At 33.5% G+C, this 22,403-nt stretch overlaps 3 protein-coding genes and 1 long non-coding RNA gene across 4 annotated transcripts; all 4 read left to right on the forward strand.

Annotated features, from left to right (window-relative positions):
• The first annotated feature begins 6,740 nt into the window (after nucleotides 1-6,740).
• Nucleotides 6,741-7,597, forward strand: LOC146720505 (uncharacterized). Its single transcript, XR_014926039.1, has 2 exons — nucleotides 6,741-6,816; nucleotides 6,907-7,597. It is a non-coding gene; the product is annotated as an uncharacterized LOC146720505 (long non-coding RNA).
• A 4,316-nt stretch (nucleotides 7,598-11,913) lies between these two features.
• LOC146720506 (uncharacterized) lies at nucleotides 11,914-13,967 on the forward strand. The gene is made up of 3 exons (XM_085488310.1): nucleotides 11,914-12,794; nucleotides 12,862-13,832; nucleotides 13,960-13,967. Exons 1-3 carry the CDS (start codon nucleotides 11,926-11,928, stop codon nucleotides 13,965-13,967), a joined length of 1,848 nt encoding a protein of 615 aa, XP_085344436.1. The 5' UTR covers nucleotides 11,914-11,925.
• LOC146720507 (uncharacterized) lies at nucleotides 13,837-15,470 on the forward strand. The gene has a single exon (XM_085488308.1). The coding sequence runs from the start codon at nucleotides 14,027-14,029 to the stop codon at nucleotides 15,416-15,418; it is 1,392 nt and encodes a 463-aa protein (XP_085344434.1). The 5' UTR covers nucleotides 13,837-14,026; the 3' UTR covers nucleotides 15,419-15,470.
• Nucleotides 15,471-19,726: 4,256 nt separating this feature from the next.
• On the forward strand, nucleotides 19,727-21,275 carry LOC114933818 (small ribosomal subunit protein uS11A). Its single transcript, XM_029306401.1, has 4 exons — nucleotides 19,727-19,812; nucleotides 19,928-20,078; nucleotides 20,390-20,477; nucleotides 20,999-21,275. The coding sequence occupies exons 2-4, from the start codon at nucleotides 19,930-19,932 to the stop codon at nucleotides 21,215-21,217; spliced, it is 456 nt and encodes a 151-aa protein (XP_029162234.1). The 5' UTR covers nucleotides 19,727-19,812; nucleotides 19,928-19,929; the 3' UTR covers nucleotides 21,218-21,275.
• Nucleotides 21,276-22,403: the final 1,128 nt, after the last annotated feature.

Here is a 22,403-nt window from a genome sequence, read left to right on the forward strand (position 1 = left end):
AAAATGTTGAGAAGTCAATAATTTTCGAGTTATAAGCGATTGAAAAAAATGGGTTTTTTGAAAACTAAACGTTTTGGAGTTAAAAGTCTAACGTAATTACATTCTTCAGTTAATTTCAGGTAGAGTTTACTATAATAAAATTTTAATTTGAGGCTTAGTTATAAAGATACATAATGACAAATATTGGAAAGTTGTAAAAAATGATGACCTTTTCGACATTTTTGCTGAGGAAAAATCGTTCCCAAATTGACCAAAGAATCCACTTGTAATCGTTGATCCGTTAGTTACCGGACATCCTGTATACATTTTTATATAATTTATAACTAGCTAATATTAGTAGCTACGTTTACGTAGCTAACATTTCTTCCAAAAGATTATAACATATATATATATATATATATATATATATATATATATATATAAATTTATTACAAAATAGTTTCAATTAATTCTTTAATTTTATGTAAAACTGAAATTGGGAGACACAATTTTATTTAATTTAAAAGTATATTTTACAAATTCTCTCAAGATTTCTGTTGTCACAATCCAATCACTCACACGCTTTTGGTTCCCGACTTTATTCAATAGTATCTTTCTTGTTTTCCGCTTTGTGTTAGGATTGTTCAGATCTTTCGCACTTCGTTTGACTCCCAATAATAGTTGAAAAAACCAAAAGAGGTTCTTTTATCCTTTTATTCTTATACGATAATCCATACTAAGCGAGTCTGCTTTCTGAAGACCATACAAATTTGATGTGCGAATTTACCTCAAAAATCTCAACAGGTGCGCGAAGGAAAACGCTTTTCAAGATATCGTGTAGACGTTGTTATGCATAATCTCAATATATATTCAATATAGTATATATTCAAATGCTACAAAGAATATGAGAGATAATATATAGTGTTAAATAAATAGGCCAACGATGGATAGCCGCGATGGTTTTAGAAAATTAATGGCTACTATAAATTTATTAAAACAAAATACACATATTCTACGCATATCTATTAATTTTATTAAATTTTTTTTATATAAAACATTTTTCCTACCACATATTGTGCACTCATATTTATATTTATTTTATAAATATTTTATATTGAAAATAAAGTGTTAAAATATATATTTGTACAAATTATTTGTAATACTATATATAATTATAATACTTAAAAACTTTTTTACATTGTGTAAGTTATGGAGCATTGTTTCTTTTTACAATAATATATACATATATGTACACATTATATATATATATATATATATATATATATATATATATATATATACCCAGCAAACACCCATATATAATTGTTACATTGCTATAATAAAATGGAATATAACAGGTAATATAACGTGTACGTTACATGTAACATCCATGTTAGTTGTAATTTCCCACTCATAGATGTAACATTTTAATATAACACATATTACATTGTCGTTATATTGTAATTATATATCAAATAGCACATTGATGTATTGATAAGTCAATGCTATCTTGGGATATAATGACAATATAACTACAATGTATTATATGTAATATTATATGTAATAATATATGTAATATTAAAAATGTTACATCTATGAGTGGGAAATTACAACTAACATATGCGTTACATGTAACATGCTTAAGTATATAACATTTATATACTGTGTTTGCTGGGTATGTACGTGTACTATGTGTACATCAAGGCTGCTCTGGTCTATAAAAGACTGGATATGTAAATTATATGGTAATCAATCTGTGGAAATAAATTTTGCTAGTTTGTCAATTTAACTTTATTACGCACTCGCGATGTGGAACTAATTGCGATTTCAATATACAAATCGATTAGCACGTTTAATTATATAATATCAAAATTAAGGAAATACACATTTTAATTAAACTTGAAATCAATTGTTTCATAATATTAAGCTAATCGACCGTATTGCAGCATACAAAACAGGAATTATTGGAAAACATCAGAGAATAAATATTAATTTACAACACATAAAATTACAACTGTGACATACATATAATGAGTACTACTTTGTTCACTCTGACGTATTAATATTAATATTACATTCCATTTAATACAATTTACAATCTAATACAATTATGTTATTAAATAGAAATGATGCTTTATTTTTTCACTGCTAATATTGCGAAATGTTTTAATTGTTTTATTGTATTTTGGTATATGGGTGGAAACGTAGATGGTAAAGTATATTTAATGTGTTTTATCTAAATTGCATGTTTGAAAAATTCTCTATATGCAGAATGTTGCAGGGAATTTTACATTTTTGCCACTTACATATCACGTAATTAAAGTGTATGCTGCAACTAAAATAATAAAATGTATCGCATTATATTATTTTAATTTCTGCGAGAGAAGTATTAAATGCATTTTTGTTTTATTAGGTGTTAAAAATATTATTGTTTCTGCTTTGATACCAAACCGTTTCAGTACTATTGAAAAAATTTGGCATTATTCATGTTATATCTTCTATGTGCTTGCGCATGAATGATTTTATGCAATTCTGTATTCTGTCCTAGAAATTCTTTCTTATACATACACGTTGCGCTTGCCACAAAATATAATTTAAATTGTCGTTCTCGCGCGTGCTGTAAGCGATTTCGTGTAACGACGCCTCTCGGAGTGGGCATGGTGAATAGCTGATCCCGAGGGCCATTGTTCCTGAAAACGGAGTTCAATTTTTCCCGCTGTTGGCTACGTAATTTTGCTATGCGATGTCACGAGCCGGGGACAAGTGACGTTTCTGGATTGATTAAAAAATAAGAGGAACCTATTCTATAAAAAAATAATTTTAAAATGAGCACAGAAACCTCCTTAAGACTGCGTCAAATGTCAAATACTTTGATGATGAGTTGACAATCTCGATGGACATTTCATTAAATTTATTTTTTTGCCATGTAAAATTTTTCAGCGTTAAGTACATCTATGCCGTAAATGTTATAGTAAAATTAATAATTTATTAATATAAAATTGATGACGCCCTATTATTTATTTTCTATTTCGATGCAATAAAAGAATTTGATAATAAAAAATACATGTATACATTTGCAGAAAGAGTTTACAACATAATAGACAACAGTATAATATTTGCATTTTAACACAAATTTTATTAAACTATATTACTTATTATAGTTCAGCCTATGGTTTGGATCGAAAATCAACTAGTAGGTGCTTACAAAAGACAAAGCCTCACCTTGGAATGTCATAGCGAAGCTCATCCAGAGCCTATCACTTATTGGACGAGGGCAACAAATGAGACTATCGCCAACGGTGAGAACAAACATTTCTATACTTTTAATCTTTTATCATAAAAAATATTATTCAATTTTGTCAATAATAAATGATAAATTAAGAAATACATAAAAATATATTGATTTTAATATAATTTTTTGGAAAACTTTAAATTTAAAAATTTGACAATTGTATTTTTATATTATTCACATTTTAAGCAAAATGTATTTATGGCTGTAAATTACTATTATTGTGTTTCCATATTAATTTTTTGAGAACAGACAAAGCAAGTTTGTAGCTGATAAATTTGTGATTGTTGCTAATTAACTATACAGCTTTTTATTTTTAATTTTATTTATTTATCTATTTTTAGTTTTTACCTATTTACTCTTTGTTAGAAAATTTTTTAATTTATTTTTCGGTATAGAATACTTCTGTTGTAAAAAGCTGTATAATCTAATACTTAGTGCAGAAAAATTCTTTAATATTTAATATTTAGTTTGTCAGTGATAAAATTATATAGTTTACCAATTGTTTTGTTATTGAAGTGTCTTATTGAAGTTTTGTGTGTTTCTTATTGTATTTTTTATTGTATTATTAAAAGTTTGTAATCACTTTGTTTCCAGCTCATTTGATAAAGACCTAAAACAAAGGTCGAAACGTAATGAAGAAGTTTTGAATAAACCAATTTTTTGCCCAGTTTGGTCGCTTACGATTGCTTAATTTTTAATCTTGTAAAATTATTTTCTTATTATTACTTCAGATTTAAATTCAAAATATATATAAATACCTGATATTTAAACTCAAAAAGTGATATAATTATGTCACATAAAATTGATTGGCATTGAGAAGTAATATTTCCTCCATGTTTATTGATCAGCATCAGAGAATGATCAAAAGCAGTTTTTGATAATATTTCCTTTAAATTAAATTTTACTATTTTAATGTTTGGTTTTATTTTTTTGATAGGTGGTTCACACGGTTGTCTTTCTTCATTTGTGATTAAAGAATTCTCATTTTGATAATCATCGCTAACATTTTCGATGACAATGGCATTCTCAGGTTTTTCTGAGAGATTTATTACATCGACAATAATTGAATTTTTACATGATTCTCTGTATTAGAATTTGTATTATCTAATTGTAAGTCGACTGTCTTATTGCTAATCTGTAAAAATAATAGGGATTAGAGTAAGTTTAATTGCAGAATATGAAGAATTAGAGGAAAAAGATATGGAAACATACGTATTCATAGAAGTATCTGTGGAGTTTTATTCGATGCAAAATGTTAGGAATCAATTTACTGAAATCGGATGAATTACAATCACTCAGAAGGTCATTCAAATCATCCACGCTTTTAATATCATTTGGTGCATGAAGAACATGTATAATATGAAATATAAAAAAAATATTAAATAAAATCACAATTATAGACTTTAGTAATTAGAATAAGAAAAATATACGACTTACAAAGATAATGCAATCATTAATCTATAAATTTATAATTATATGTGTCCATAAATACATAATTATTATGTATTTTATATAATTATATTATAAATTCTATATTTTTTTACATATTATACTTCAAAGTAATTTATTTTTTATACATATATATTATACTTTGTAAAAATTGTGATAAATGATAAAATTAAAACTATAGAAACATGCGCATGATAAAAATAATAAAGATTGATTAAATATAAGATAATGTTAGTTTAAGGGCCTTAGCACAATGCGACGTAACAGTGACATAAGTCGCAGTCGTAAATCGCAGATGTAAACGTAGGTTAACGCACAAGCCGTGGCGTATGCCGTATATTGTGAAAACGTGTCAAAGTCTTCTCAATTAAAAGTATGTACATATAATAATAGCTATCACATACTTATATTAATTTTGAATTTAATTAAATTTTTATGCGGTCTATTGTGAAAAACTATCAATTTTTGTGTTTATATGTAAATGATAAGCAATTTTCATTTTAGGTTAACAATGAACAATGTGTCTAATCGTTCTTTAAGTAATTATTTATTATTTTTGACAATAATCTGGTGTAACAAATCACCTATAGTAAAAAGTTTAAAAATAAATGAAATTATTTAAAAATAAAAACATTTAATTATGATAAAAATAATTCAATTAAAATTTATACAATTTTTTATTTACCACAATTTGTTTCAATCATTGTTTTAGAGATTTCGTTCCATGCATTTTGTTTCATTAATGTGTCCTTAAAATTAGGATTACTCTTGTCATATAAAAATGATCGTTCTCTATATAGCTCAATAAGTAAATTATCGCCATATTTTTCTTTAATAATAATGATTTCAGAATATCATTATAAAAATTTCCGATATCTTGGGTAATAGCAATATTTTTATGTGTTAAAATATTACAATAATCTTGATGATCTGATGACATTTTGTTACAAGTAATTCCTTTAACAATAATACAAAAAAATAAATATATAAATACTAATGTAAAAAGATGAATATATAAATCATTATCACTTTTCACTAGGGGAATGATATTTGATTGCTCACAATCGTCAAACTACCTGCGATGTGATATCGATCACCCAGGGCTCGATCCTGGATTATTCCCGGGGAGATAATTCTCGCAATCTTTTTTCGGGGAAATTAAACAAAAGATAATCAGATATCAATTACTACTGCGATATCTTAGGGCTGCTACCGTTTCTTTGACGGTACCCGAGCGCCGATAATCTGCTAAGCGGCTGCTTTATAATCAGATATCAATTACTACGTTATTGTAAGCGAGGATGGCTGAGTCTCTTTTCGGTTGAATCCCCGGTCAGAAGATTCCAGAAAATCCTTGTCCTTCTTCCGTGCCACGTGGCAGACAATAAAAATGGCTAAACTACAAGAGGCCTGGATACCGCAGGTGCCCGAACTACGTATAATAGTCTCTCAAGGATTGGAGTAATTATGGGAGATTCATTTGATTCGATTTTGCAATATAATTACGTATTTAATAAAAAAACAGATGATTCTACTATACACGATCACTTCAATTGACTCTCATGCTCACGCTTTACAATTCACGTCTTATCACTCTTCTTCCGGAAGTGCGAGCGATACTTACGCGATAATTACATTTTTAAACGCTCATGTATTGCCTGCACGATTGATTTTACATGAGTTTTACTCATAAGCGCTTGCATCAACTTTTCTCTCTTGCAAGGAGCTATGCATAAAAGCTGGGAAAGCGCGCGCCTCTCCACGTGTGCCTCTCTGTCTCTCTCTCTCTCTCTCTCTCTCTCTCTCTCTCTCTCTCTCTCTCTCTCTCTCTCTCTCTCTCTCGCCGCGTACGCCTCGAACGCGAGGTGTAAACAAAACAAGTGCCGATACTCGAATGTTTTGTTTTTATAAATAGATAGCGCCTGGTTATTACCATGATAGTCCTTTGTGGAGATTTTTTGAGAGAGATACAGCCTAAGGAGAGTGGGTCTGTCGCTGCAATGCTCATCATAAAGTTTCGAGCGGTTGTCAAATAAAGTGGTATAGTGTCAAAAACGATGACTGGAGGATACTTGCACCGTATTTCCCCCGAAATAGTAAGTAGCGTATTTTAATTAAAATTAAATATAAAAAATATTTTGAAATATAAAACTATATATGTTAATATAATCCTTTTTTGTTTTCAGCTGATTCAAAGCATTGTATTGAATGAGGAGCCGGATATTCTACCGGTTTCTCCAGAAAGAGAGCGACGGGGGCTCACTCATAGAGAGAGGGTGCGGTTGGAGAGAGTGGAGCAGCGCCGCCAAATAGATTACATGTGGGGCGACACAGAGGAAATACGTAAATTGGAGGCCTACAGCCCGGGGATACGAGATAATGCATTCAATCTCATCGAGCTCTTCGATTTAAGCGAGCCGTCCGACTGGGGCCCGTAACTCCAAGAAATTGCCGGCGAAGATTGGAACGGTATCGAGATCACTGTTACCGATACCTTATATAAAAAACTTGAACGAAAATCTGAGTATTGTGTTAAAAAAATGTGGCCTCGACATTGTTTATACTATCCCGAAAAAATTAAATAGATTAATCAAGAGAGGTAAAGATAAGATCAACCATATAAAAAAAACTGATGTGTTTCTGTTAGAATGTAACGATTGCAATGCAACATACACAGGGCAAACAAAAAGACAATTAGCTACACGCGTAAACAAACATTGTAGAAATATTAAACAACATCATAGCAATTTTAACGTAATTAGCAAACATCGAATAAAATATGACCATGATTTTAAGTGGATGGAACCTAGGATTTTGCATTGCGAAAAACATAGAAGGATCATTGCAGGATTTGTTAAGTAGAGAAACCATAGTATAAAGCAGACAATACTACTAAATATGAAATCTGGTATATAATAATAAGAAAGCAATATTTTAATAAAGCAATATGTTAAGATGTAAATAATATATTTATTTATATATAAAATAAAGCATTTTTATTTAAAAATTTTTGAACATATCTTTTTACATATCTATTATATTTATATGCATGCTTTTTGTTATAAATAATTATTAATTTTGTACATACATAAAACTTTGTTTATAGAGATAAAACGTAAATGAAAATGAGTATAAATAATCTCATCAGAACTAAACATGTATACTATGTTAATAAACATTTAAAGAAAACAAAATTTATACAAAAAACGTAAATGAAAAAACTATAACCAATATAATTTAAATCAATACATTTAAATCAATACATAATTGTATGTGCAATCAATAAAAAAAATAAAATTAACATAACAATGTGAACTTAATCAAAAACTTATGCTTATATTTTCTATTATAAAAATTTTGTTCTGTAATTTTTTTAGACATCTTGTTAATTTTGCCGATAAATACTTACTGATATATCGGTTTATCAGTAATGATAGCTATATATTTCAGTCTTCTGTGATTAAGATCTTTTAAAAATTTATTAGTTTCTTATTGATTAATTTGTTTATCGACATTTTTTCCTTTCTCTTCTCTTTGTTTTCTTTTTTTAGCGAAACCCAACCATTCGTCTACTATATCATCAAATTGGACTTCCGTAAAATTAGAATGTTGAAAAGTAACTTCTCCTGGAAAAATTAATATATAGAGCTATAAAATAATATAAAAAGATTACAGTAAATATGTACATTTAAATAACATATAAAACATACTTTTCATAATTTTAATAAAATATAAGTTTAATTTTAATTTTAATAAAATATAACAAATTTGTCTCTTTTTAACTTATTGCATCAGTGTAGCAGTACAGTTAAAACGAACAGACTTTATAACTAATTTTTGTTCAGTTGAATAATACCTCTCAATATAATGGGTATATTCGAAATATTATATATTTCCTCACTGGATTAAAAATTGTTAGGATTTGTACAAGTCTTCTTTTTTTCTAAAAACATATAAAGTATTATAATAATAAAATATATATTACATGTACAGGGTGGAGCAATAACTATTAGGACCTTAAATATCTTCGAATCTATGAGGCCCAGAGGAAGATTTGTGTAACAAAAATTGCACGGTACGAAGGGAGCTATCATATGGCGATAATAATTTTTGTCCAGGTGGAGGCGCTTCGGAAATACCAAGGTCATCTTCATTTTTTTAAATGGATCTAATATGTTATTTTTTTATAATATGATAGAGGAACTCGAAACAAGTTCAGAACTCACGACACAAGATTTAAAGTAAAAAAAAATCGATAGAAATACATTTTTATTATTAAATGAAAGTCACGTTTACAAAAGATGTTCGAACGGATACATCGTGCATGATTGACTAACTTTTATTTTTATTTTATTTTAATCTTATTTCAACTCATTTTCATGTCTAGTTTATCCTGAGAACTTGCTCAGATGCCTTCTTGCTCGCACTGAATTTTGTTGACATTTACCATAAATTAAAATCATGTCAACTTGTTCTTTAAATGAATACATCTTGCACGATTGACTGATTTGTCGATACTAATCTTGTCATATTTACTTTTATTACTACGGTGAACTTATTAAGATATCCTTCAAAGAGTGTTTATTTACATTGAAGTCATGATACGTGAATACTATTTTCACTACTGAAAGACATTTGAGCAAGTTCTCAGGATAAACTAGACATGAAAATGGGTTGAAATAAGAAAGGGAGAGAGGGAGAGAGGGAAAGAGGGAAAGAGGGAGAAAGAGAGAGGGACAGAGGGAGGGAGGGAGGGAGAGAGGGAGGGAGGGAGGGAGGGAGGGAGGAAGGAAAGGGAGAGAGAGTGAGAGAGAGAGAGAGAGAGAGAGAGAGAGAGAGAGAGAGAGAGAGAGAGAGAGTTGCTCTGCCTATGCGTGAAGCAAAACACGGAAAAATTAGCTTGCTTTATGATTCAGGAGCTACATTTCTTTAATAAAAGTAAAACATTTAAAAGATGAGACCGAAATTTATAATGACAAAATTACTCTCGTCGGAATAACCGGACATACAGCGAAGATGATCGGAAAAATATACCCGACTCGAGTTAAATGGCAATAAAATAAAACATACGATTTATGTCGTGAAATATGATTTTCCGATGGAATATAAAGGAATCATAGGAAACGATTTTCTTCAAAAGCAACAAGTTACGTGCAATTATAAGAAACGCGAATTACGCATTGAAGATGCCGTCTTAAAATTACAACCGTATAATAAAATTGTTTTAAAACCACGCAGCGAAACAATTATACAAACAATAACAAATCGAAACGAGATAGGCATTATAAAAGCAGAAGAAACCTCACCAAAGATTTATATCGGACAATGTCTAGTAGAAACAAAGAATTTTCAATACCCCGTCAGTGTAATCAACACTACCGATAACGTAGTCGAGATCCGTATGCCGCTCGTAATCGTAGAAGACGTAAGCGAAAATGACATACATGAAGTATATACAATACGAACGGATGAAACTTTCAACTCATCGCGTGATGAACAAATCTTACAGTTATTACGGAGAATTTAAATATAGAGGAGAAAAAAGCCATTCAAAAAATTTGCAAAAAATATAGCGATGTATATTTCACTTAAACGGTGAACCTCTATCATGCACCGCAACATTAAAACACGAGATAAGCACTCGCGCCGACACCTCATCCGTCAATGTGAGACCGTATCGCCTTTCCAAAAAGCACAGGATAGAAGTAAATAAGCAAGTACAAGGAATGCTGAAAGAATGGAATTATTAGTACAAGCAGTAGCCAATGGAATGCGCCATTATTAGTAGTACCGAAAAAAGCGGATGCATAAGGAAAACCGCGATTAAGGGTAGTAATAGAGTTCCAAAAATTAAATGAATTAACTATGAACGATTCATTCTCACTGCCAAATATTACCGATATATTACCGACAAAAATAAAACAGCTTTTTCGACTCACTACGGACATTACAAGTTTAACTGAATGCCGTTTGGACTTAAAAACGCACCAGCGACTTTCCAATGACTGATGAACTCAGTACTAACAGGGATACAAGAGCTCCGATGTCTTGTTTATCTCGACGATATCGTCGTATACGGATTCAGTTTAGAGGATCATAATAGAAGACTCGCGGAAGTACTACATAATGACTACGAAAACACAATTTCAAGCTCCAGCCTGACAAATGCGAATTTTTACGCAAGAAGGTGATATAAGTAGGTATACAACACGGGTTCTAACCCAGGGGCAGTGAGGGGGGGTAAGGGGCGGGGGGGAATTGCACGCTAGCATCACTAGAAGAGTTCCAGGAACGCGATAGCGGCTTAGATAGCGGGATAGGTAAAAAATATTACCTTGTCTGAAATCTTCATTTACATCATGATGATTGACAATGGGACGATTGGCAACAGAGTGATTGGCGACGGGGCGATCGGCGACGCGGCGTTCGACGATGTGGCGTTCGGCGGCAGAGCATTCGGCGACGGAGCGAGCGGTAACGTGGCGTTTGACGATAGGGCGATCGACATCAGAGCGATCGGCGACGCGGCGTTCGACGGCGAGGTGTTCGGCGGCAGGGCGTTCGGCGACGGAACGACCGTCGACAGAATTAGCTGCATTGCGAATTGTCATCGGCCGATACATTTAAAAATAAACTGAACTCTTCATCCAATGTCATCTAAAATTTTAATAAAATCGCGTGGGGGAGGGGGTCTTATCAGCAGATAAGCGGCGGCTGTATTTCTAAGATATTCTATGTATTTCTAAGAAATATATCGGCGGGTAGATATCGCAATTATTTCTTGCAAACTAATAATCGCGCGTTGAAGAACAAAGGGTTGATCGGGATATATAAGGAGAACCGATGCTGCTGCAGAGTCATAGTACGGTGACCACGCGAGCGCACGCTCTCCTCATTCGGGTGCACGAAAAAAAGTTTAGTGATCACAAGTAGTAATACAGTGTGAAAAAGTGAATTTTTTACAAAAAATGGAGAACGCGGAGAATGTTGAGCGCGACCTGTTAGAGCGTTCCCGCCAAGTCGCCACCTTGAGCGAATATTTCGGATGGCTGCAAGAGTGCGAAGAGTTTATCGAAGAGCTGGAAGAACGCAGCCGTGTCAAGCGTCCGCGTCTCTCGATTGGATATAGGCAATCTCTGGTGGCGAGAATAGCGCGACTCGAGAGTGCAAAAGTGCGCTTGCAGAGACGGTATGTCGGTGAATCCATGCTTGGATTCAGTGGCGGCGGCGACAATAACGCGCAAAGACTCGTTTGGCGCGAGATCGATACGGCGTTCAATAGCCGTATACTGATCGGTGCGGTAATTAACACAGACTATATCGAACCGCGTCAATTTTTGAAAAATGCCGCAGACATTGTAGTCAAGAACATAGAGAATGTGCTGCAGAGACACGCCAGTGTGAAAGTGAACACTGTTTTCAACGGCGAATTTGTATCAGGTGATAAACGCGCCAATAAAAGTATCAACACGAGAAACTGTGAACTCTTTCGCACGACTGATGTATGCGAGTGGTACGAGCGCCGCGTAATCGAGCCCACGCTAGCATCGCTAGAAGTGTTCCAGGAACGCGATAGCGGCTGGGCATTGTCGCGGATAATCGATTTGACAGTGAATGTAAATAAGTATAATCCTATGCGCGCGGGATGTCATGTCAAATTACCGCGAAAAATTATGGTAAAAAGAGCGGTGGTTAATGTGCTATCAGCGGACAATGCGTGTTTTGCATGGTCAGTGGTGGCCGCTCTTTACCCCGCTGAAAGACATGTGGAACGAGAATCCTCTTATCCGCATTACACCACAGTGCTGAATCTCCAAAACATTGAGTTTCCAGTGACTGTGAACCACATTAAAAACTTTGAACTGGCAAACGACATCTCCGTAAACGTGTACATCATCGACAACGAGAACATCGTCCCGTTACGTCTTTCGGAAAAAAAGAAAGACAGACATGTCAATCTGCTGTACGTGGAGGACGAAAACAGCGTTGGGCATTTCGCGTGGATAAAGAATCTGTCTCGCCTCGTGAGCTCGCAACTGAGCAAACAGAAATGTAGAAAATATATATGCGATCGGTAAGTATATATTATCATACTTAAATTATATTAATAATAATTTTTATTAAATCTTTTATTTTTACAGATGCCTACATTATTTCTTTTCGGAGGATAAATTGCAGGCGCATACGGTAGACTGCGGAAAACTAAACGACTGCGCTATCCGGTTGCCAAGCTACAATGACAAGTGGCTCAGCTTCGACAACTACACGAGGAAGGAGCGGCTCCCGTTTGTGGTGTACGCCGACCTCGAGTGTGTTTTGGCAAAGACCGAAAATGTCAAAAATTATCAACACCATCAAGTATTCAGCATCGCGTATTACGTACAGTGTTCGTATGACAGTTCATTGTCCGCGTACAATTCCCACCGTAGTGTCGATTGCGTTGCGTGGTTCGCCGAACAGCTTAAAAATTTAGCAATACGCGTAAAAAATATTTTAACAACCAATGTTCCTATGGTAAATTTAACACCTGACGAGTGGACAAAATTTCGCAACGCGACGTATTGTCACATTTGTGGGAAACCGTTTGACGAAGACGATACACGCGTTCGCGATCATTGCCACCTCACCGGGCGGTACAGGAGCCCCGCGCACTCAAATTGTAACTTAAATTACAAAGAATCATTTTGTATTCCTATAGTCTTTCACAATCTGTCCGGCTACGACGCGCATTTCATTATCAAGGACATAGCCACAGCGTTCGAAGGGGAAATCGAATTACTGCCGATAACGAAGGAAAAATATATATCATTCTCGAAAACTGTTAGATTGACGCAAGACAATAATTCGAAAAATTATATTAAATTACGGTTTATCGATTCGTATAAGTTTCTCAGTGCTAGTCTTGACAAATTAGCGTCATTTTTGGATAAAGATAAACTAAACATTTTACATTCAGAATATCAAAATTTATCGACAGATACGTTCAATTTATTGACACGGAAGGGCGTCTTTCCATATGAATACATAGACTGCGTGGACAAATTACAAGACACATGTTTACCGCCGCGCGACTCATTTTACAGTTCCCTGACCGGCGACACTGTATCCGAGAGTGATTACGCGCACGCCGAGACCGTCTGGAGCCGATTCTCCCTTCGAACGCTAGGCGAATATAGCGATTTATATTTAAAAATTGATGTCTTGTTATTGGCCGATATATTTGAAAATTTTTGCGACAGTTGTATAAAAAGTTATGGACTCGATCCCGCATATTATTATACTCTCCCCGGATATACATGGGACGCCATGTTAAAACATACAAATATAAAATTTGAATTATTAACAGACATTGACATGGTAATGTTTGTCGAACGAGGTATACGCGGCGGCCTTAGTCAATGTTCAAGTCGATACGCACATTCTAATAACAAGTACATGCAATCGTACGACCCATCGAAACCCTCATCTTACCTCATGTATTTTGATGTAAATAATTTGTACGGATGGGCAATGTGTCAACCATTGCCGTATGCCGATTTTCGGTGGGTCGACGATGTATCGAATTTTGATATATCATCTATCGCATTCGATTCGCCTATAGGCTATGTTCTCGAAGTAGATTTAGAGTATCCGCAGCATCTTCATGACGCGCACATTGACCTACCGTTTTGCCCGACACGCGACAAGCCGCCCGGTAAGCGAGAGTATAAACTCCTCGCAACGCTTTACGATAAGAAGCGTTATGTAATACACTATCGTAATCTGCAGCAGTGCACACGCCACGGGCTTCGCATAACAAAAATATACCGCATACTACAATTTACTCAATCAGCGTGGCTTCAAAAATACATCGAACTCAACACACAGTTTAGAACACAAGCAAAAAACGATTTTGAAAAAAATTTATATAAATTAATGAATAATGCGGTATTCGGCAAGACGATGGAAAATGTGCGCAATCATGTGGATGTAAAATTATTAACAAAATGGGACGGACGGTACGGTGCGGAGGCAATGATCGCGAAACCAAATTTTCATAGTACAAGCATATTTTCGGAAAAATTAGTTGCCATAGAATTACGCAAACTCGAAGTTAAATTCTACAAACCAATCTACGTCGGCATGTGCATACTCGACATATCAAAAGTATGTCTTTATGAATTTCACTATGAATACATGTCACCGCTCTATCGTGATAATTGTAGAGTAATGTATACCGACACGGACAGTTTAATATATCAAATTAAATGTCAGGATGTCTATGAAAATTTGAAACGCGATATCGCTCGATTCGATACCAGCGATTACGCTGTGAATAATGCGTACGGTATACCGCTTGCGAATAAAAAGGTGCCGGGTTTGATGAAAGATGAGAATAACGGCGCGATAATGACCGAATTCGTCGGGCTTAGAGCAAAAATGTATGCCTTGCGGGTGGATGGTAAAAAGGACACTAAAAAGGCAAAAGGTGTCAAAAGTAACGTCGTAGCGCGTAGTATAACATTCGACGATTATACGCGTTGTCTTAATGACAAAATTGAAATGACGCGTCAGCAGTCATGCATAAGATCGAAATTGCATAAAGTGTATACTGTCAGCAAGACAAAAATTGCTCTAAGTCCCTATGACGACAAACGGTATGTCGTACCTGAGTCGACCGACACTTTGCCGTGGGGACATTATCGAATACCGTTGTAAATAAATTATATTTAATATATTTATTATATTTATATTATATTTATATTATATTGTAAGGATGTATTAATGAGAATTATATATATTTGTTATAAATTTCATATATGGTATACAATATATATTATGTTATAAAATAAAATGATTGAATAAAATATGACGCACATTAAATAAAATTGTTTTTATGTATCCAAGAGTTGTGCGAACTGTCGAATACCAACCATTTCACATAAACCTCGTCACCCCTCCTGCGCAGTATTTTCTCCACGAGGTACACATCCGGATAATTTGCGCGATGCAGCTCGTACTCGTAAAACGCTTTAGCGATAGATGTCTTGCGATAATCCTCGAGTAGATATGTTACGGGATAAGTATGCTGCACTTTAACAATCTTAAACACCTCGGTTGTCCAATTTGGCGTGTATCCCTTCTCGAAAAGTTGTTTGTACTTGCTGACACGTACCTGATCACCTACTTTAAACTTTGCCGGGCCCGCGATTTTTAGCAGTGACAAGCCTAGCAGTGAACAGCCTGTCGGCTGCTGCGAACGAGGCTACGAACAAGTACTTAAAGGCTATGATCGCCTCAGGTACGGCTGCGAACGGGTCAGAAGCGACTGCGAAAAAGGCTGCGATCGAGTCAGGAACGATTCTCGAAACTGTCAAGGACGTGAGTGAACGAGAATCTAACATCGCTGTAATAAATGAAGAAACGAGATAAGCTTATCTGCTGATAAGACCCCCTCCCCCGCGTGATGTCACCCTCCTCATTGCCCCTGGGTTAGAACCCGTGTTGTATACCTACCTAAAAGAACAATTAATGACGGCGCCGGTACTGAAGTACCCGGACTTCTACGACGAATTCAACGTGACCATCAATGCCTCAAACTATGCAATCGGAGCCGTGCTGTCACAAAGACTGGTAGGCAAGGATAGACCTGTCGCTTATGCCAGCCGAGTGTTATCTCGTACCAAGCAAAATTACAATACCACCGAAAAAAATTATTAGCTATTGTCTAGGCCGTAAAACATTTTTGACCATATATTTATAGCACAAAATTTAAAACAATTACAGACCATAAATCTTTAATATGGCTGTTTAATGTAACTGACCTCGAATCGAGATTAATCCGCTGGAGATTAAAGCTCGAGGAATATGATTATGAAATTATACATAAGGCCGGACGAGCAAACGCGCTAAGCCAACACGAGATATCACTGAGGGAAAAAGAAACGAAATCTTCAAATTAGAAGAAAAAGACAAAGAAGAAGAAGAAGAAGAAAAACTCATCGATAAGACAAGAAAATATTCTGAAGAGGAAAAAATCAAATACTCTACGAATATCGCAATGCACCCACAGGAGGACAGGACATCGAATGAACTATTAAAAGAATTCAATTGAACCATAACTGGCTAGGATTGACACGATATATTGCTAAATGCAAATCCTGCCAGAAAAATAAGTTATCGCGACGAATAAAAGGCACCTCTCGTTATCACAGATACTCCGAGTAAACCATTCGAGAAATGCGCGCTAGATATCGTTGGATCATAAACAATACTACTAACAGAAATAAATATTTGTTAACATTTCAGAATAACCTTACAAAATTTAGTAAGGCGATACCAATTGCAAATCAAGAAGCAAATACAGTCGCGAAAAAATTCGTCACAAATATAATTTTCGAACACAGCATCCCTGAAAAAATTTTAACCAATCAAGGCACGAATTTTATGAGCGAGAAATTTATAAATATATGTAAACTATTGAGAATAGAAAAGATACAAACCGCGTATCATTTCGAAAATAATGGAGCATTAGAAAGATCATACGGCACATTAGCTGCATATTTGCGACATTATATCAACGCTGACTGGGACGAATGGGTACCATATGCGATGTTTACATATAACACTACCCCTCACACAGCTACAAGATAGACTTCCTTCGAACTTATACATATATGGACGTTAAGCCGACCTACCGACAACCCTAACGAGACCGCCTAAACTAACGTACAGCTACAACAATTACTTACAAGAAGTAAGGGAAAGAATACGGGCATCGAATCAATTCGCAAAGGAAAACATTAAAAAAGAAAAAATAAAAGCGATAGAACACTTCGATAAATTCGCAAAAGAAACAAAATTTAAAGTAGACGACAAAGGTACTCATACACGACGAGACGCTCCGACGCGAACGATCAAAAAAATAGACGCGTTGTGGATCATACACAATAATAGAAAAAAATTCAAACGTGAATTATACAGTGAAAAAAGGAAGACAAGCAATGCGCATGCACATAAACAGATTAAAATTCTTTATAGAAAATTAGTACTTACTTAGTTGTCATCGGACTCCTCAGACAAGCCCCACGGCCCATAGGCCCACGATCTTTCCTCGTTACGGGCCTCCACCATCCACATAGTAGGAATAAGGTGGATCTGCTCTAAGGGCATTACGCGTACCCCTTAGACGGTACGCACCCCGGTCCTAACGTTCATGCAAATCTTGAAGGACCAACACAGATTCACAATACGTCCAACAGCCTCAAGGCCCGTGCCATCGGGATGCGTGGCAAATCTTCCCCTATCACCGCCACTAGCTACCATGCAGTCTCACAATTATCACAGTACCACAACATAGGATCACCGCAAACACAATAAACGAAGTACGACATTGCGATCTCAAAGGTTGTCAAAAGACTAAAGGGTAAAATGCAAAAGTACCTCAGGAGACATATAAAACGAACACCATTCTCACTTGATAAAAAATCGCAAAAACTGAAAACGTAAGAAGATACTATTAAAGATAAATTAAATACCCTATATATTATTACAGGGCACTCTCACTCTTAATTTGCAACGCTGCAATATCCAAGAGAAAATGAGAAGAATCAACGATATGAGATAACAGAATTCAAACACAATCCAGGGATACATTTCGAACGAATTGGCCAACTACATTATTCCAAGAAAACGTGGAAACTTGTGGTAAAATTAGATCTCACACATTTGAATTACAGACACGACAAATAAAAAATTACTTAAAATAGACGAAAACTGTAAACTAACAAGAACAGACACAACAATAGAAATAGAAAAAACATACGAAATATCATTTTTTTTAGAAACCTTTTTACCTAAAAGAAATATAATGAATCTACAAGACACTAACATAACAAAACACAACGTAGACACGTTAGAGGACATCGCACCGCATCGTCTAGAATTAACAAAACTTAAAACCAAATTGGAAGTTATAAATAATGATTTATAAAGTAATGAGCAAAATTTCTAAGCAAAGAAACAATTTATCTATCTAATAACATTTAGCGGAACAATAATAATAATTATAATAACCATTATAGCATGGATAATAATAAGAAAAGGAAATAAAAATAAAAGATGACCAAGAGTTATAATAAGCGACGATTTTTAAATACCAAGGTCAATACTAAAGAGAAGCCAAAGCACTAGATTTTAAGAAACGATTGTAATGCTATACTGTAATGGAAAACCACTATTATATGTAGATTAAGTAATTAATTTAAGGTGATGCCGGAGCGTTGGCCGAACTCCGACGGGTTAGCACCACACATATCTAAACATATGCACGTATACAACACATACGCGTAAAAATGTTTTTAATATATAACTTTTTTATTAGACTTGCAATCTCACTTTTAATCGTTTACTAATAATTCTTCATATTATCCTTACTGTGCATACTATATTTCATACACAGACAAACTTCAGAATTTTTTTTATTAAATAAGTATTATTACGAACTGACACAAAGCAGCCGATAACAAAATTGTAATTTTTGATTTTTATATGATTTATATATGCAAACATAGCTAGCGCGGTTCGTTTTTATAAGTACTTTAATCGTGGAAAAAATTTATTGATTAGTATAGTCAATAAAAAGTTATATGAAAAAAATAAATATTCTCGCATTCGGTCGGTAAAAACATCATCCGGGATCCCCTTAACCGCACATACGAACAAGAAATACGAAAAATTTCGCACCTCTGCTTTTCTTTTTCAACGGGGGAGATATGTTATAGTTTGAACGACTATAACCGATTATATTAAATATTATTATTATATTTTATATATAATATTAACCATATATTTTATTCATATTAAAAATATTTTTTATTAAAATATGTAGTTTAATTTTTAAGTTTTTATCGTTTATTATTGCTTATTATTGCTTTTTACTATTTGAGTATCTTTATGCGCTTTACGAAATCCAGCCATTATTGACGATTTTTTGCGACTTGAGTGGCATCTAGTGGCGATTTGATGTTCCAAATATCTGGCAACCCTGGACCATATAAGTATATAGTTTAGTTAGGTTCTCTTTTACCGACATAACCTTAAATCTACCTTCGGTATGTTTATACACATGTACTTTTTCTCTTTATCCATCTCTCTGAAATAAAATAGAGAGATGAATAAATGATCGATAATTGCTAATTAATAATTAAATACACAACTTTTTTTTAGAAATGCCGCCGAAACGAGGAAAGGTTCAGAAGGAAGAGGTTCAAGTTTCTCTTGGACCGCAACTCCGTGAAGGAGAAGTGGTTTTCGGGGTGGCTCACATCTTCGCGAGCTTCAATGACACATTTGTACATGTTACTGATTTATCGGGCAGGTACGAATTATCTTAGATTATGGTTTGTAGATATAAGTACAAATTTAGGAACTCATGACATATATGTAAAAAAAATTATATATGATATGATATATGAAATAATATATGATTTTTTGTAAAAAATTTTTCTTACAAGAAAAAGATATATGTCATAGGCAAATGGTTATTTTAGGAAAATAGTTTTTGATTAGTTAAATACTATCTGCCTGGTCAAATGGTTTTCGCTTGTTTGTTATTTTTTTCAAATGCTACTTTCCTAGTTAAATGTTATTTTCCTACGACATATACATATAACTGTGTCTTCGATTCAGGGAAACCATCGCCAGAGTTACTGGTGGCATGAAAGTGAAGGCAGATCGTGATGAAGCATCACCCTATGCAGCTATGCTTGCAGCTCAGGTATGCCGATTTTATTAATTTTTTGTATTTAAATTAATTCAAGAAATTAGTGCGTTATCCATATCCAGGCAGCACCTGAACAACGAACTTATATTCTAAGAAACATTTGTTTTTGGAAGATAAATTCTTTTTGATAATTGAGAATATATGTATATATCCTAAATAGCAAACTGATGTCATTAAATGTCAAACTGATATTATTAAACATCAAACTGATGTCATTAAATGTTAAACTAATGTCATTAAACATCAAAATGACGTTTAATGATGTCAGTTTGTTATTTAGGATATATACACATATTCTTAATTATCAAGAAGAGTTTAGTCATTTTGATATTTAATGACATCATTTGATGTCAAAATGATGTATGCTTGCTACCTGGGACATATATGTATATTACCTGTTTTTCTTAAAAAAAGAAAACATTTACAAACCTGTGATATTGCATACAGGGAAATCTAAAAGTACAAAGCATGATCGACAAGTTTAATCATGAAATACATAACTTTATATTTTGCAGGATGTTGCAGAAAAGTGTAAATCACTAGGTATCACAGCACTGCATATCAAATTGAGAGCTACAGGAGGTAATAAAACAAAGACTCCTGGTCCTGGTGCGCAATCTGCTTTGCGTGCCTTAGCCCGTTCCAGCATGAAGATTGGTCGTATTGAGGATGTCACTCCTATTCCATCAGATTCTACCCGTAGAAAGGGAGGTCGCCGTGGACGCAGGCTATAAGTCATGATTATAGATTTCTGCGCTTTATTATCTTCCAATAAATAATTTCAAGAAGAAATATTGCATTTATGAAACATTTCTATACAGCCTTTTTCAAATTCATATATATGTAAATATGTAAAAAATGTTTTTAATTTCTAAATATATTTTACATATTTTTTATCATTGCACTTCATCATAAAAGCATAACTATATAGATATAACCATATAGATTATATATTAGAAAAAAAACATTTTTTAAAATAATTTTTATTTTATCACGTTAAGTGTTTTTTAATTAATAGGAATTTTACTTATATTAAAGAGGAAAAAAAATATATTTTGAAAAAATAGACTGATGGATTCGTCAATCAATTTAAGAAAAAAAATTATATAGAATTAAAATTTCTACGAGAATTTTAGATAATTTCTCAACTTTTGTGAAGAAGCTTAAAAATGATTGTATACATAGATTTCTTTATTCATTATATCCCAGAATAACAGATACACATGTAATTACCTTTGAGACAAAATTTTTTTTTTTTTAATTAAAAGCAGTTTTAAAAATCTAATTTTAGAGTAGTGTTCATTAATGACTAAGATATTTATTTAAATTTAAAAAAATGTATACTACAAAATTATTTATATTTATATACAAAACAAAGTTTCTACAAAAAAAATAGAAAAATCTAAAAATACTTTCTAGACGGACAATAAACATACTATGGACTGGGATAATGTGCGTATATTAGACAAAGAAAAGAATTATTATAAAAGATTGATTGGTGAAACAATACACATAAAACAACAAAAACAAGAACTTAATGTCATAGAAGATTTAGAATTATTAGATCAGACATATTTCCCGCTTCTTGATAAGTTAGCGAAAACAACACGAATCTTAAGAAAGTTAAAAAACAAGTATACACAGTTTAAAATTGTCAGTTGCTTAGTGAACGTGGCAGAGTTAAGTTGACAATACATATTGCCTAACCAGGGAAATAGTGAACTTTATATAGTACATCATGATTATTCCGGTATGTTAAATAGTTCTCTAAATTTGGTTAATATAAGAGGAGTTATTTTAAAAAGGTTGAATTTAAAAATAGATTTCATCGTATATTAGGACACATACCATCTTGACTAAGCAATTCTTATATTGAACAACCATGAAGTTTAACATAAATATCGACACCGTTTGACTAGT

The sequence above is a fragment of the Nylanderia fulva genome, unplaced genomic scaffold (assembly GCF_048542155.1).
Source record: "Nylanderia fulva isolate GAGA-0341 unplaced genomic scaffold, ASM4854215v1 Scaffold68, whole genome shotgun sequence".
Lineage (NCBI taxonomy): Eukaryota > Metazoa > Arthropoda > Insecta > Hymenoptera > Formicidae > Nylanderia > Nylanderia fulva.

Excerpts from the sequence above, each read along its gene's own strand:
- LOC146720506 (XM_085488310.1), top strand. The coding sequence starts at position 11,926 with ATGCTTGGATTCAGTGGCGGCGGCGACAATAACGCGCAAAGACTCGTT. Across the intron at positions 12,795-12,861 it reads AGAAAATATATATGCGATCG|ATGCCTACATTATTTCTTTT; the intron begins GTAAGTATATAT and ends TTATTTTTACAG.
- LOC114933818 (XM_029306401.1), top strand. The coding sequence starts at position 19,930 with ATGCCGCCGAAACGAGGAAAGGTTCAGAAGGAAGAGGTTCAAGTTTCT. Across the intron at positions 20,079-20,389 it reads GTTACTGATTTATCGGGCAG|GGAAACCATCGCCAGAGTTA; the intron begins GTACGAATTATC and ends TCTTCGATTCAG. Across the intron at positions 20,478-20,998 it reads CAGCTATGCTTGCAGCTCAG|GATGTTGCAGAAAAGTGTAA; the intron begins GTATGCCGATTT and ends TATATTTTGCAG.
- LOC146720507 (XM_085488308.1), top strand. The coding sequence starts at position 14,027 with ATGTTAAAACATACAAATATAAAATTTGAATTATTAACAGACATTGAC.